Below are 16,074 nucleotides of genomic sequence, written 5' to 3'. Positions count from 1 at the left end.
AGGGAGGGAGGGATAAAAGGGTTGCAATGGAGTAAGTCTATTCTACAAAACACATGGGGCTAACAAGGAATCTGGTAACAACCCTACAGTCTCCTAACAAGAAGCAAACTCAAAGAGAAGCCAGTCCTATACTGAAAACAACTCAGGGTGTCATTCAACTGCTTACAATTCTCCCCTAAACAAGACTGGACATCTATTTTTATATTATCTTCACATTTACCAAGCTCCCCCTGTTCCAATCCACTAATCGCAGGCATAAACTCAGGACTATTTATTTGTTAAAGTGACCAGGGGCCATGACTTTTAGATAACGAACTTAGCGCTGACAAAGTCCAGACACCTTTACACTCTGCTTTTCTAGCTTTGTCTCAGACCATACCCTCAAGTGGACCCCAGCTGCTACTCCAGCTATCCCAGGCACATGCAGTTCATAGCAAGCACATTATCGCAGGAATGAGGGAAGAGCTACACTGTATTGTGAGTCCAGTTCTCTGCTAACTGCTCCATGTGCTAAACCTCATTTAAAATACAAATCCTAACAGGTGGATACTATTTCCCTTCTCTCCCAGAGAAGATAACTGCTGCTCAGACAGGTTGAGATCCATCACTCAGGGTCACACAACTGTTGAGTCTCAGTCAGGAATCCAATGCAGGCTGCAGAATTTTTATATTAGCACTGTTGTTATGTGCTGTTGAGTCACTTGTGACTCATAGTGACCCTATGTACAATAGCCCTAAACCCTGCTCTATCTTAAGCCAATCGTAATGTGTCTGACACACCTAACCACATTTTCTCAGTCACTGAATCAATCCATCTCATTGAGGGTCTTCCTATCTTGTGCTGTCCCTCTACACTCCCAAGCATGACATCGCTCCCTCTCCAAGGATTGGTCCCGCCTTGCAACATGCCCAAAATATGCCAGGCAGAGCTTCAGAATCTTTGCCTCCAAGGAGAAACCTTTTTTCACCCTCTCCAGGCTGAACTTGTTTGTTCTCCTAACAGTCTGTGTTATATTCAATACTCTTCTCCAGCACCACAGCTCAAAGGCTTCAATTCTCCTTCTATCATCTCTAGTTATTATCCAGCTTTCTGATGCATAACACTTAATTGCAAAGCCCATGGCCTGGATCAGGCACATCTTAGTCTCCAGACTGATAATGTTGCTCTTTAGTACTCTAGAGGGGTCCCTGACAGCAGATTTCCCAATGCAATTCATCTTTTGATTTTCTGGCTGCTGGTACCAAGAGTGTTGATTGTGGAGCCAAGCAAGCTGAAGCTGTTAACAATCTCAATCTCTTCACCATCTGTCCTGATGCTCTCCATAGGCCTAATACTGGCACTATTAACTTCAAAAGTTAAGTTCCTTGCATCGTATCATTATCTGCCTTCTTGATGTTTTTGGTTTTGGGGTGTTTTTTTAATCAGAAAACACCCCTGTGCCCCATGACTATTCTTTTCTCCATCTGCAGAATCCAAGGTAGCCTCCAAGGCCTTATCAGAGTCTCCTCAACTGACAAACTTTAATAGCCAGTAGCCACCCTGAGAGAATGTGACAGTGTCCTGGGAGCTGTCTAGAGGAAAGAAGAGAAACCCAGGAAGACGACAGGGGCATGACAGTCAATCCTAAGTCTAAGAGGCAAAAAAAGTCCTGAGTCAAGTTCTAGGATGAAACTAAAGAACTGTAGCTGTTAAATATGCAACTGTCCCTCCTGTTGAGCGTTAAGTTTTTCTACCCTGGAAACATCCAAATTAAGACTGAACTATCAGGTCACCTGCTGTGACCAGTAGATCAGATCAGTGGCCTTGATGAACCTTTTTACCATCACCATTTAAGCTTCCACATTCACATCAGTGGTGAGGGGAAGAGCACAACCTAAATCTACTTTAGACCTTTTCTTATACTTCCTTATACAATTTTAATCTGATCTGAGAATATGGCCAAAAGATTCCCCCCCCCATTATCGTGTATTTCATGACAAACATCACTTCCAGTTTCTTCTCTCAATAGGCTGTAAAATCCTTTGACCATCCGTCATGTATCCATTCAAGTTAACCATGTGGTCCCAAGGCATTGCTATGTCTCTCAACCGGAAATCCAAAAGGACAGCATGGAAGGGAGTGCTGTTGCGCTCTTCCATTTAAACAAAATGCCTTTTACAAAGCACCCCGAAAGTAAGAGCTAGGATGAAATTTTAAAAGCAATGAAAATGTTTTAACAGTGCTAGAGCTAGTGCCTTTGACTCTGCTATTTTAACAATGAAATCATATATAAAGTATAAGGGCACTCACTCACAAAGAGCCTTTTTAAGCCTGTAGCATGTATGAGTGTATGCACCCCTAAGCAGCTGATTCTCTGAAGGCATTTCAATGAGCAATACATAAACACACAAAATGTTTATGGGTAGATGTCTCATAAACCCAGAGCAAATATTTACAGCTGATTCATAAAACTCATAAACCCATAAACATTTTATCAAGGAAATTCTGACAATCTCCCTCCTCTGTAAGTGAACTACTAGGAGGCATTTCTCCATGATGTAACGAAAACAGGCTATGAAAAGCTCCTAAGGAAAATTGCACAATTTAAACAAAAACAGGCATGTTAATTAAAAGAAATCCAGTTTTAGAAAACAGAAGGCTATTTACATGACCAGAATATTTTATAATAAATATAAAAGTAATACCATGCTAAAAAGTTCACACACAAGTGACTAACAGCAAAAAACAGAACCAACAAACCACTCACATCTTTTAAGTAATTAGATCTTGAATTGGACAACTGTACAACGTGAGATAAGGTTATCATTGCAGGTTTAAATAGTAAAGTTCACCACCACTTACTAGCCAATAAAAAAATAAGAATTAATAGAGTCAGAATAAATAAAATCTTACTGAATACGTTCTTTAGATGTCAAATATTTTTATAAATGTGGAGAAAGAAAGAAGAGAATAAATCTTTACCCTTTAACTATTTAGAATCAAGTCATACTATAATAAATTTTAAAAATGGCTCATTTAGTGGTAAGAATCTGCGCTGTAGTCCCAAAGGCACACTGTTCGAATCCACCAGCTGTTCCACAGGAGGAGGATGGGAAATCTCCTCCTAGGTTATTACCGCCTCTAAAAACCCTCAGTAGGGTCAGCTGTGGGTCGGTTCCGATTCGACGGTACACCATAACATCATCATCATCAGTATTTTAAACAGAAACAACAGTATAAATAACCCAGTGTCAGCCCTAAAACTGTCTTCAGAACAACATGACACGATCACTATAAAGAAACATTCTGTGCAAGTTTGCTGACAAGAGCAGGAAAGCAAGAACCAGGAAAGGAATAAGTGCACCACGATCATCTCAAAACAAGGCTCTGACTATAGTAAGTACTCAGATGGCCAATAACTTTTTCTAGGAGGAGGAGTGAAACATGTAATATTCATCTATGTAGTAAAAGCAATATAAATAAATAAAATACAAAATAAAACTGGCAAACGGGGAATACTGCAGAAGCAAACTGAACTGGTTCCAGTAAGGATGAGTGAAAATGTTTGGGTTTTCTTTTCTTTTTTTTTTTCTTTTTTTAGTAAAAATGTTGATTTCTTTCCACCCAAAATTAAACAGCCTGTGATACTCTGGTTGATCTATTCCTAAAAACAACTAAGAAGAAAAAAAAAATCAAGCCCAGAATTTCAGCATAAATTCTTTTTATGCCAAGGCCTGCAGGGTCTAAATTTGCACCACCACTTTATCTACAGACCTCATCAGGAAATTACATTTAGCAGGCCTGTAAAAATAATGTCAAGAAATCTATTTATCACTATGTCAGCATATTGTTTTGTTTGCTTTTATCACAGCAATTGAAGAAGCCTAGAACTCCTGAAATCAAATTTTGGTCCATTTTGTGTCTTTGTGTTCCTTGTGATAACGCTGTCAATTTTGTCTGCTGGAGAGGCTTTCTGTTCCTAAGCTACCTCATCTCTCTGTGTGCATTCCAGTCACGTACTCAGTGTTCATAGGAGAAGGAGTAATTTTATGTTGTGCCTATTTCATTTACAGGACTTGGGTGTCAGTTATTGATCCCAACTCTTATTCGAGCTTTCCTTAGAAAAAAAAGGGGGGGGGTGGAGAAACGCTGGTAATGAGATTCAGAGAGTCCATTGTTTAAATCTGAAGTTTTCATTTTGGAAAGATCATTGCTGTAAAACAATCACAGCAGTCAGTGTGGGGGTGGCGGGATGCAGACAAAATGCCCCAGGATGACCAGGTAGGATTTTTCAATCTTTGGTCCCATAATTTTCTCAGTGAAATGACTCAAAAAAGACTGACTGCTCCGGAGATAGAATATTAGACCACATAACACATCTGAGGATGTACAATGTAAGAAAAACGTTTAGAGAACAAAAAGAATCTGTATTACATCTAGTCCCAAGAGTCACAGAAACTCAGTTTTCACATGCATTTTTGCAAATACAGATGTGTACACGCACATGTGTGCAGGCACACACACCACATACAAATATACAGTTACATATGATTCATTTCCAAGGAACCCTGGTGACTCACTGATTAAAGCACATGGCTACAAACTGCCTCTGTAAAAAATGGAAACACTATATTGCTGTTGTTGTCATGTGTGGCCAAGTCACAGAGACCCTATACACAATAGCCCAAAACTCTGTCCTATCCTGAGCCAATTTCACTATCTCTGACACACTTGCCCCTACGGACCCCAGTCACTGTATCAACCCATCTCATCCGGGGTCTTCCTTTCCTATGTTGTCTCTCCAACCTTCCAAGAATCATGTCCTTCTCCAAGGACTAGACCCTCCTGGTAACATGCTGAAAGTGTATGAGACAGAGCTTCAAAATCCTTGCCTCCAAAGAACAAGTTGGTTTCACCCTCTCCAGAATGAACTTGTTTGTTCTCCTGGAGGTCCATGTTATGTTCAGTACTCTCTCCCAGCACCACAGCTCAAAGGTATCAATTCTTCTTCTGCCATCCTTATTCATTGTTCAGCTCTATTGATGCACACCAAGTAACTGCAAAGACTATGGCCTGGATGGATCAAGTGCACCTTCTATCAAGTGGTTCTAGGAATACAGAAGGAGATACACTGCCAACCCAAAGGCAAGTGGTTCATATCCACCAGCTGCTCCATGGGAGGAAGATGGACAACTGCCAGTGAGATTCACTGCACCTGAAAATATGTTGGAAGGTCAGCTATGAGTTGGTTCACACACACACAACAGCACCACCTTGTGGTTTGGAATTAAAGCCCATGAGGCAATTCTACTCTGTCCTGTGGGATCGCTGTGAGTCACAACCTACTCAACAATAAATGGATTGGTTTTTGGTTTCTCCTCCCTTTGAAAGGGCAGTATTAACAAGTGTTAAAGAGTTCATGCTTCTGGAGCCAGGGTGTTCCTAATTATTTCATTGGGTTGTTGATATATTACATGAGTTAATAAATGTAAAGTACTTAAACATCTGCCACATAATTTGGCCTCGTGAAACTATTTCTTCTCAAAAGCAAGTCAGTTTTGAACCAACTATCACTGTTAGGAGGGAACTCTAGTGTCTTCTTTTTGTTGTTGTTGTTATTAGGTGCCATCAAGGCAACTACAAATCATAGCAACTCTATGAACAACAGATCTGAACCCTGGCCTACTCTGTGCCTTCTTCACAATCTCTGCTACATTCAAGCCCATTGCTGTTGTCACTTTTCCAAGTATGATATCCCTCTATAAGAAATAACCTTTTCTAGCAACATGCCCAAAGTATGTGAGACAAAGTTTTACAACCTTTGCCTCATTTCTCCAAGCCATATCTGGTTATCCTTTTGGCAGTCCATAGGATCTTTAGCACCCTTCTCCAATATCACAATTCAAAGGCATCAATTCTTATTCTAGCATCCTTATTCATTATCTAGCTCTTAGATGCATAGCGAGTGACTGAAAAGACCATGGCCTAAATCAGGCGACCTTAGTCCTCAAACATTATTTCTCCTCAGTACTTTGAAGAGGTCTGTGACTACAAACTTTTCTACTGTAATAAGTCTCCTGATTCCTAACTGCTGATATCAAGTGTACTGATTATAGATGCAAGTAAGATGAAGTCATTGACAGTTTCAATCTTTTCTCCATCTATTGTGATGTTGAATATCGGTTCATCGGGGAAGATTCTAGAGGTTAAGTCTTAGGAATTTGCACTGCCAACTCAAAAGTATATGGCTTGAATTCACCTGTTGCTCCATGGGAAAAGATGGGCAATATACTCACATGCCATTTATCGTCTCTGAAAATCCACTGGAGAGTTAGTCACGTGTCAGTTCCAAGTCGCTGGTACTCAACAACAACACTGTTGTTTGGTGTGATCAAACCGCCTGTGACTCATAGTGATGTTATGAACAAGAGGCTTGACTATTCTATGTCATCCTCATATCTCTAATATGTTCAAGCCCATTCTTAGAGTCAGTGTATCGATCTGTCTTGTTGAGGGTCTCCTTCTCTTTCACTCATTCTCCACCTTTCCTAACATGATGTCCTTTTACATGGACTGGCCTCTCCAGAAAACATGCTTCAAGTGTGTGAGATGAAGCTTCACCATCCTTGTCTCTAAGCAGCACCCTGGTTATACTTTCTCCAAGACAGACTTTTTTGTTCTTTTGGCAGTCCCTGGATGTTCAGTACACTCCTACAACACCACATCTCAGGGCACCAATTCTTCTACCATCTTTAACCACTGTCCAACTTTCAAATACATAGGAAGTAACTGAAGAGACTTTGGCTTGGATCAGGTCTGTAAGCTGACATTGTTTGTTCTTTAGCACTTTGGAGAGGTCCTTAATAGCAACTTTTCCCAATGCAACAAGTCTTTTGATTCCCTGATTGCTGCTACCCTGAGTGTTGATAGTTGAGTCAAGTAAAATGAAATAGTTCACAAATTCAATGTTTTCTCTACCTATCATAATGCTGGCTCCACAGTCAACACTCTTGACACCAGTAGCCAGGAAATGAAAAGGCACATTGCCATGAGAAAGTCTGCTGTTAGGGACCTCTCCAAAGTACTGAAGAGCAATGGTGTCTCTCTGGAGATTAAGGTGTATCTGATACAGGCCATGGTCTTTGCTATCATTTGTTATGTATCAGAGAGTTAGACAATGACCAAGGAGGATATAAGGAGAATTGATGCCTTTGAGTTTTGGTGCTGGAGAAGAGTATTGAGGGTACAATGGACTACTAGGAAAACAAACAGATTCATCCTGGAGAGGGTTATACAGGGAGGCATTTTGGAGGCTTCGTTTAACATACTTCAGACATATTGTAAGGAGAGACCAGCCATTGGAGAGGGACATCATGCTTGGGAGGGTGGAGGGACAGCGCAGGAGGGGAAGACCCTCTATGAGGTAGATTGATTCAGTGACTAGGTTAATCGGATGGGAGTGTCAGAGACAGTACGATTGGCACAGGACAGAGCAGGGTTTAGAGCTGTTGTACATAGTGTCGCTATGAGTCACAAGCGACTCGACGGCACATAACAACAACAACATGACTAATATTACCAATTAGTCAAGTAGTATAGATTTTTGTTTTCTGGATTTTGAAATGTAATCTATGTTGAAAGCTGTAGTCTTTGACCTTCTGCAATATGTGTTTCAAGGCATCTTCACTTTCAGTAAACAAGCTTGTGTCATCTATATAATGCAGGTTGTTGATGAGTCTATCTCTGATCCTGATGTCACATGCTTTTTCATATAGTCCAGCATCTAGCAGACTGTATTGGTATGGGAAAAGATACAGCCATAATGCACACCTTTTCTGATTTTAAAGAACATAGTGTTATCTTGTTTTGTTCAGAAAACAGCTTCTTTATTAGATTTCATGTGAGCATAAGTAAATGTTCTTAGATTCCCATTTTTCTTAATTTTAGCCAAGAGTATTGACCATACCATGGACTGCTAAGAAAACAAACAGGTCTGACCTAGAGAGAGTGAAACCAGGCTTCTCCTTGGAGACAAGGATTTTGAATCTCCAGCTCACATATTTTAGGCATATTGCAAAGGAGAGACCAACCCTTGGAGAAGGACATCATGCTTGGCAGGGTGGAGGGAGAACCAACAGAGGAAGACTCTGGAAGAGATGGATTGACTCAGTAACTACGGTAATGAAGATAGGTGTGTCAGAGCCAATTAAATCTGTTTAAGATAGAGCAGGGTACACAGGGTTGATACAAGCTGCAAGTAACTCAATGGCACATAATGATAACAATATAATTTACTATGATCCACACAGTCAAACACCTTTGTGTCGCTGTTGTTGTTGGGTGCTCTAAAGTCAACATGATTAATAACACTTCTACACCTTGCTCTAATCTGGGCCATCCTCATTATTTCTAATAAACTTGAGTCCACTGATAAAGTCTTTGTGTTAATCCATCTTGTTAAGGGTCTTCCTCTCCTTCCCTGGCCCTCCACCTTTCTAAGCATGATGTCTTTTTCCAAGGACTGGCCTCCACTAGAACATGCCCAAAGAATTTGAGACCAAGTGTCACCAGGAAGAACTCTGGTTTCACTTTCTCTCAGGATACTGGTTTGTTCTTTTGGAGTTCCATGAGATGTTCAGGACTCTTCTCCAACACCAAAGTTCAAAACCATCAGTTCTTCTTCTGTCGTTCTTAGTCACTGTCCATTTTCACTTGAATAGAAGACAACTGAAAAACACCAGATCCTGGATCAGGCACCCTTTAGTCTTGAAATTGATGTCATTATTCTTTAGCACTTTGGAGAGATTCTTGAGAGCACAGTTTTCCCAGTACAACACATGTTTTGATTTCTTGAATGCTAGTACCAAGGATGTTGATTGTGAATCCAAGCAAAATTAATTCATTGACAACTTCGATCTTTTCTACATCTATCATGATGTTGTCTACAGGTACAGCAGTGAGGATTTTTGTGTTCTGGATGTTGAGATTTAATCCATATGGAAGGGTGTTGTCTTTGAACTTCTACTGCAAGTGTTTCAAGTCCTCTTTGCTTTCAGCAAGCAACACTGAATCACCTGCATCATGCAAGGTATTGAGGAATCTTCCACTGATCCCAGTGGCACATTGAATAAATATGGAGAAAGTTACAGCCCTAATGTACACCTATTTTGATTTAAAAACAGTGTCCCTTTTCTCTATCTGGACAAAAGCCTCTTAATCTAGAAATAAGTTTCATGTGAGCACAATTAAGTAAGTGTTCTAGGGATCTCATTTTTCTCAATGTTCATTGTCATTTCAATAAAATATAACTCAATTTTTCAGAAGTGAGCTTCCAGCCAAAATCCATGATATTCCTTGTGCCACAGCCTTTTCTGAATCCAGCTTTAATTTCTAACAGTTACTTGTTTATTTACTCTCCCAGGTGTTTCTAAATAATCTTCAGCAAGATTTTTACTTGCATGAGATATTAACTGTATTGTTCTAAAACAATCACATTCTGTTGAACCATCTCTTTCGTTTTCCAGTCAGTTGGCCAGGTAGTTAGCTGTCTTCCAAATTTCGTGGCACAGACTAGTAAGCACATCCAGAGTTGCATCTGTTTGTTGAAATATGTCAATTGGTATTCTATCAATTCCTAGGGACCTTATTATTATTTTTTTCTTTTTGCCAGAACCAGATAAAGAATTCTAAATATGTCTTCACTTGTGTTTATAATATGGAAATATCATCTAAAAAGTCTTCAATGGAAAAAAACCCTCCTAACTAAGACCATATATAGTCCTAAACATATTACATGTGGTCTCATCCCCAACCAGCGAGTGCTACAGTTGATTACAAATGTAAAACTATTTTACAGATTAACATGCAAAAAGTGAAGGATTCTTACTCTTAGGTTCTGTCAGTTCCAACTCACAGTGACTCCCATGTTACAGAGTGTATGGCCGAATAAGGGTTTTCTTGGCTGTAATCCTACCAAAGCTGAATTCCAGGTCTTTCTTCCACAGAGCAGCTGGGTGGATTTGAACTGTCAACCATTCCATTAACAACTAGTGTCTAACTATTTGCATCATTAGAGCTCCTCTAAAAGTGAAGAGTGTGCTTCTGTGATTTGGGTGAAAGTTTACATAGAGATTTGATTTTCTATTACTCAACACTTTTTTTTATGACTATGATTAAAATCCACAAAACAGAGCAGCATCCTGCCCATTTCCTCCTTGTGTCACCATTTGCCTTTATCCTGCTGAGCTTTAATTTTGGGCAAATGCTGTTCTTTTGAGGGGTGAAAGCTTACAAATAATATAGGTTTTCATTCATTCATTCATATACTTTTTGTTGTATAACATTAAATACAACTGAGTAATGCAATTAATTTTATGTATCATCAAGTTGTTATTATATACCGCCTTTCTCTTCATCTAACTTATTTAATCTGGTCTAGTGATTAATTTTTCTCTTCTAGGTTTGAAAGGTAGTATAAAGGTCATAACTTCAGGGGCCCTAAAAGGTTTTTTTTTTTTACTCTATTCTCATTCTATTTCTTCTTTAAAAGGGCCTTGTCTTTGTAGTACCATCTAAGAGTTTTCTCACACAATAACTACATGTGCCAGTTTCAAGAATAGAGTACAAATCAGTAATATGGAGGGTGAAAGATAGGTAGGGGAAGAAGCCAAGAGAAAAATCTATTTTTAAAAAGCAAATAAATTCAAAACTATTTAGAAAATACTGTTTCTATTACAGATCTTAAAATCTTCCTTGTTCAAGCATTCCTCAAAGTGTGGAAATTATTGAACAATATCACTATTACTATAAGCAAGCAAAATCCTACTAAAGATCATCCAAAAATGATTGGAACAATCTATTGACAGAGAACTACTAGAAATACAAGCCAAGTTTACAAGAGGCCATGGCACTAGTCACATCATCACTAATGTCAGATGGACCTTGGCCAAAATTAGAGTGTCAGAGGAATGCCTATGTTTCATTGACTAGAAAAAGGAATTTGACTGTGTGGATCACAATAAATTGCAACTAACCTTGAGAAGAATGGGAGTCCCAGAACATCCAATTGTGCTCATGCAAAAGCTATACTTGGACTAGGAGGCTGTCGTCAGAACAAAGCAAGGAAACATTATATGGTTCAAAATCAGGAAAAGAGCATCAAGGATGCATCCAGTCTTCATATTTTTTCCCTCTGTGTGTGAAGCAGATCATTCAAGAGGCTGGACTTGAAGAGGCATCAAGATTGGAGGAAGAATCATTAACAACCTGCACTAAACAGATTATACAACTTTGCTAGCTGAAACTGACAAGGGCCTGAAGCATTTGCTGCAGAGGGTCAAGGACTATAGTCTGCAATATGGAATGATGTTCAAGATCAAGAAAAACAAAGATTTTCACCACTAGACCAATTGACAGCACCATGAAAGACAGAGAAAAGATTGAGATTGTTAACAATTTCGGCTTGCTAGGTTCCATGATCAACACTCTTGGTAGTAGCACTCAAGAGATCAAAAGACAAATTGCATTAGAAAATCTGCTGTCAAGGACCTTTTCAGCTTGCTGAAGAGCAACAATGTCAATCTAGAGCCTAAAGTGCATCTGATCCAGACCTGGTCTTTGCAATTATTTGCTATGCATCAGAGAACTGGACAATGACCAGAGATGACAGAACAAAGATTGATGCCTTTGTGTTGTGGTGCTGGAAGAGTATTGGACATACCATGAACAAACATACCAAGAGAACAAACAGATTTATCCTGTAGAAGGTGAAACCAACCTGCTCTTCAGACACTGGAATTTGTAGGCTCTGTCTTACATACTTTGGCCATATGGCTAGATGGCATATGGATATGATATCCTTTAAGAAAGATATCATTCTTGGAAGAGTGGAGGGGCAGCACAGAAGCGAAAGACCCCAAATGAGATGGGCTGGCTCAGTGACAGGGGTAACAGGAGTAGGCGTGTCTGAGACAGTGAGATTGCCTCAGGATAGAGCACAGTTCAGAGTTCTTGTGCATGGGGTTGCAATCAATCATAGTGGACTTAAGGACATTTACCAACAGCACAACAACAATACTTTAAATACAAGTGGAAGATTAAGATTAATCCTTCAGCTTATTGGACTTACTGCTCTTGTAAAGGAACTTCCATATTCCTGCATTCAAAGGAAAATGATTTTTTGTTGTTGTTGTTAGAACTTGCTTTACTTGGCAAATCTGAAAAGGGAAGACGAACTGAGCTATCTGTGAAACAAATACAAACATCTTTCAACATATCTAGGCAATCATCCATTTCAAGGTTTGCCAGATATTTTCAAGATAAAGACAAACTTTTGAAAACTTAACTAAGAAATTCAACCATAGCAAGCCATCTATAGTGTATCATATATTGGTTTCATTCAAAAGTGAGGCAAACTTTGGAACTTCTTTGGTCAACAGTCAAATATGCAATTTAGCCAATAATCCACTTTTTCTTTACATGAAGTCACCATACCAAATATCTATGAATCAGACAATTAAATTCCTATTTGATTTTGTTGCATAAATAGTGAAACAAAACAAAAACCTTTTATAAATAAATAAACCCTCTACTGCTATGGTGGGCTAGTGCTAAAAAACCGCACTGCCATCCCAAAGGTATACGGTTTGAATCCACTAGCTGTTCCACAGGAGAAGTATCATGAATTTCCTCCCATGAGATTAACTGCCTCTGAAAACCCATAAGAGGGTCAGCTATGGTTCATTTCCTAGTTGATAGTACTCAACAACAACTCTTTAGGTATATTTAGAAGATATGTTTATAAATGTATTACTTAAGTATTAAAATTCAATCAAAGTCAGGAAGTGTGATTTTCTGAAGGAAAAAAATCCTTTACCATAAGTTCATTTTTCATGTAAGATTTTTTCCACAGTCTCCAGAAAGGGCTATTAGGGGCAGAATATTGAAGCAAATTCTGTTCTTTCACTCTGGGCACTTAAATGAGAGTTCTACTTCTCTGCCTTTCACTCTGGGAACTTAAATGAGAGTTCTACTTATCTTCATGTTGCTGTGACAGGGTCATACAACAACCTTGAGCTCACTCAAAAAACTCACTGCCACTGAGTTGGGATCAACTTGTAGCTGACCCTCTGGTGCATTGTCTGAGGCTGTAAATCATACAGGAGGAGAATGCTCATCTTTGTCTTTCTCCTGCAGAGCCATTCATTGCTGGATGTTCATCACCAGAAAGGTACCGCCTGTGAGTTAGCAGCACAACTCCCTGGAGACTAGGCCAAGGCCACCAGAGCTCAACACTGAGCTAGAGCCTTTAACTGCTAGTCTCAGACCCTGCAGCTCTGTTCTGAATAGCCTTGTTCTGGATAATCCTGAAGCTCCATGTTGAGATAATGGCACTGAAAGATGTTGTAGAATAACTGTGGCATGCAGCTCTCCAGGGCTAGATCTATCAGATCTATCAAATAAATGTGATTGATTTATAGACATGGATTGCATGGGATTGTTAAGATTCTAAAGTCACCAATTATCTCCACACAATATAGCCTGCCTCAATAGTAATGTTGTTGTTTTATACTGTCAAGTTAGAACCAACCCATAGCTGTTCCTCCAGTGGGTTTTCAGAGGCACTAAATCACATGAGAAGAGATTGCCCATCATTCTCCTACAGAACAGCTGATGAATTCAAGCTGCATGCCTTCATATGGACAACACAATTCCTTACCAATAATAATAATATTAATTTTGAACCAAACCTTGTTCAGTTTAAAGCTATAATATGCTTACAAACTGAAAGCAAATTCTAGGAGCAAGAAAAATGTACGATCTAGAATTGTTTCCTGTTTATTTCCAGGAAAATATTGGTCTGCCTTTTCATTTGTTGGAATAAGTAAAAAGGCAAAAGGAGTTAGAAAGTATAACCCTACCTGAATCAAGATCTCCGTTGCCATTGGTTGAGCTCTGATGTTTCTCCAAAGGTGAAGATGAAGGGTCTTGCATATTGGAAACTGATACACTGCTCTCCATTGCTAAGTGGTTAGGATACCTTTCTCTTAATTCATCCTGCATACAGAAGAATTACCTAAGAGAGGGGTGGAAAGATAGAACATTGTAATCATATTAACGTGTTTTTAAGTTCTCCACAAATAATGCAATCCTATCAGAGTTGCTATCACTTCATTATAACATTTAGGATGTGATGTAATGTTGACAGCATCAGTGAATAATAAATACAACAAAGGCCACAGCACACCAAAGCCATCAATTTTCATTATCATATCCCAAAGATGGACAGATTTTTCACCAATACATAGAACCCATACTTCTATATCAAATGTACCACATGTATTAGGCAAGGCACTCTACCACCAAAATAGTCTTATAAAGAAAGACACAATGTCCAAAAGAAGCAAAGCTATCTTGACTTCAATATTCCTGTGTTCAGGTATTGTAACATTCAAGGTCCTGAAGCTCAGGAAGAGGTTTGGATACATCATGCCAGTGACTTCTCACCAAATATAGAGGAAGTTTCAACATTCGCAAATAACATGCTTTCTCTAAATTAGACATTATAGCAAGATTTTCCTACACTAGCAATGTTATCCCACACTGTTTTCTGATATGATTTGGGGACAAGAGGAATGCTAAACTCGTAGTTACCCAGAATCAATCATTACTAAGCTATGGTGATTTAAAATAAACATGTGGTGTATTTAAATCTTTCATGCACTCAACAAGATTTTCTACAGTTTCTCTTACTTTACATGTAAATTTTTAAATACACAAAAAGGCCAAGCACAGATTTAAAAAACAAAAAATAGTGTATCTATAAATATACCTAAGGTAGCTATGAGTCACAAGTGACTCGATGGCACATAACAACAACAACAACAACAAGGTCTACAAATAGAATATTCTGTTACCCTCTATACTTTTCTGAAGACACATACACGTATGACCACATGTACAAGTGTATGCATACAAACCTCTGGTGCAATTTTGTTTACTTCCCAAGAATAAATTTTGAGTTCTTGTTGTCCAAACTAAAGGTGGCTAAGAGGAATATGCTAATCATGTGTGTAACGGAAGATCAAAAGCTGAAAACTACTGCTACAAGAAGTAGTCATTAAAGAGTGGAAATACACTGGGTAGAAGGCATGCAGCATAGTCATTCCATTTCATGCATTTTATCACCACCAGCTGTACGTAAAACCCCCTGGTAAACTCTGTGAAGAGGATATAAAGCTACTTTTCAAAGCACAAAGGAATTTTTTTCTTATTCTTTAAGAATAAGCACCATAAAGGTACTTAGACTGGTTCATTAAACTTCACAATCTAAGCATCTTGGTAATACAAACTAAGTAGATAAATAAGCACATAAAATGAAAATAAAATATATAAGAGAACTGTAAATAACTAGGAAAGTATCTTTCATTCATTAAACAAATGTCTTCTGAGCACATGGGCTTATTATATTTTCTGAAACAACAGAAAGAAGGACGTCTTCAGGATGACAAAAAAGACCAAAAAAAGGTAAGAGTCCAAAGCTTATTCATGGTGACCACGAATGGAAGGCAAGGGATAAGCGGAGATTAACAGTGATGAAAATATCACTTTGATTAAGAGTATGGCTGCAGGGTCAATCATTTTAACGTTTGGCAATAAGTTGTTCACCTATGGAAAGTCTATTTGGTAAAAGTCTAACAGGTATATTAACAACAGCAAAAGAGAATAGCTGTGAGGCTGCCATGTACATACACCTCATGGGATTTTTGTTTCTTATTTTAGAGGTTTAGGATCATGGTTTCATTGGATATCCTAGTTAAAAAAATATGTTTAGTCCTCTTCCACTTCTAATTTCATTGGGCAGGGCCTGATCTTAAAAGCTTGCAGTAGCCACTCAAGCAAGGCACAACAACTGACCTCTATTTACTCGGTACAAAAGAAGAAGAATGAGAGGCAGTAATAGGAGGAAGACATGGAATGTGTGGCTAAATGTACTCAGGAATAGCTGCTTCCTTGAAGCCATGAAACCAGAAAAACTGGATAGTGCCTAGTTACCAGTAAGAACATTCTGAACAAAGATTCTCTAGAAGAAACCT

At 38.8% G+C, this 16,074-nt stretch overlaps 1 protein-coding gene across 1 annotated transcript in view; it reads right to left on the bottom strand.

Annotated features, from left to right (window-relative positions):
* The window catches only part of SFMBT2 (Scm-like with four mbt domains 2), a 275,339-nt gene extending 261,340 nt beyond the window's left edge, over positions 1-13,999 (bottom strand). The window contains exon 1 of the mRNA XM_006891856.1: positions 13,900-13,999. Coding sequence (XP_006891918.1) covers positions 13,900-13,999 — 100 coding nt within the window. The remainder of the gene's footprint in view (positions 1-13,899) is intronic.
* Between the last annotated feature and the right edge of the window lie 2,075 nt (positions 14,000-16,074).

This window comes from Elephantulus edwardii, unplaced genomic scaffold (assembly GCF_000299155.1).
Source record: "Elephantulus edwardii isolate Elephantulus edwardi_28Jun2011 unplaced genomic scaffold, EleEdw1.0 scaffold00105, whole genome shotgun sequence".
Taxonomy (NCBI): domain Eukaryota; kingdom Metazoa; phylum Chordata; class Mammalia; order Macroscelidea; family Macroscelididae; genus Elephantulus; species Elephantulus edwardii.
The sequence above is the reverse complement of the archived record's forward strand: the minus strand, read 5'-3'. Positions and strand labels throughout refer to the sequence as shown.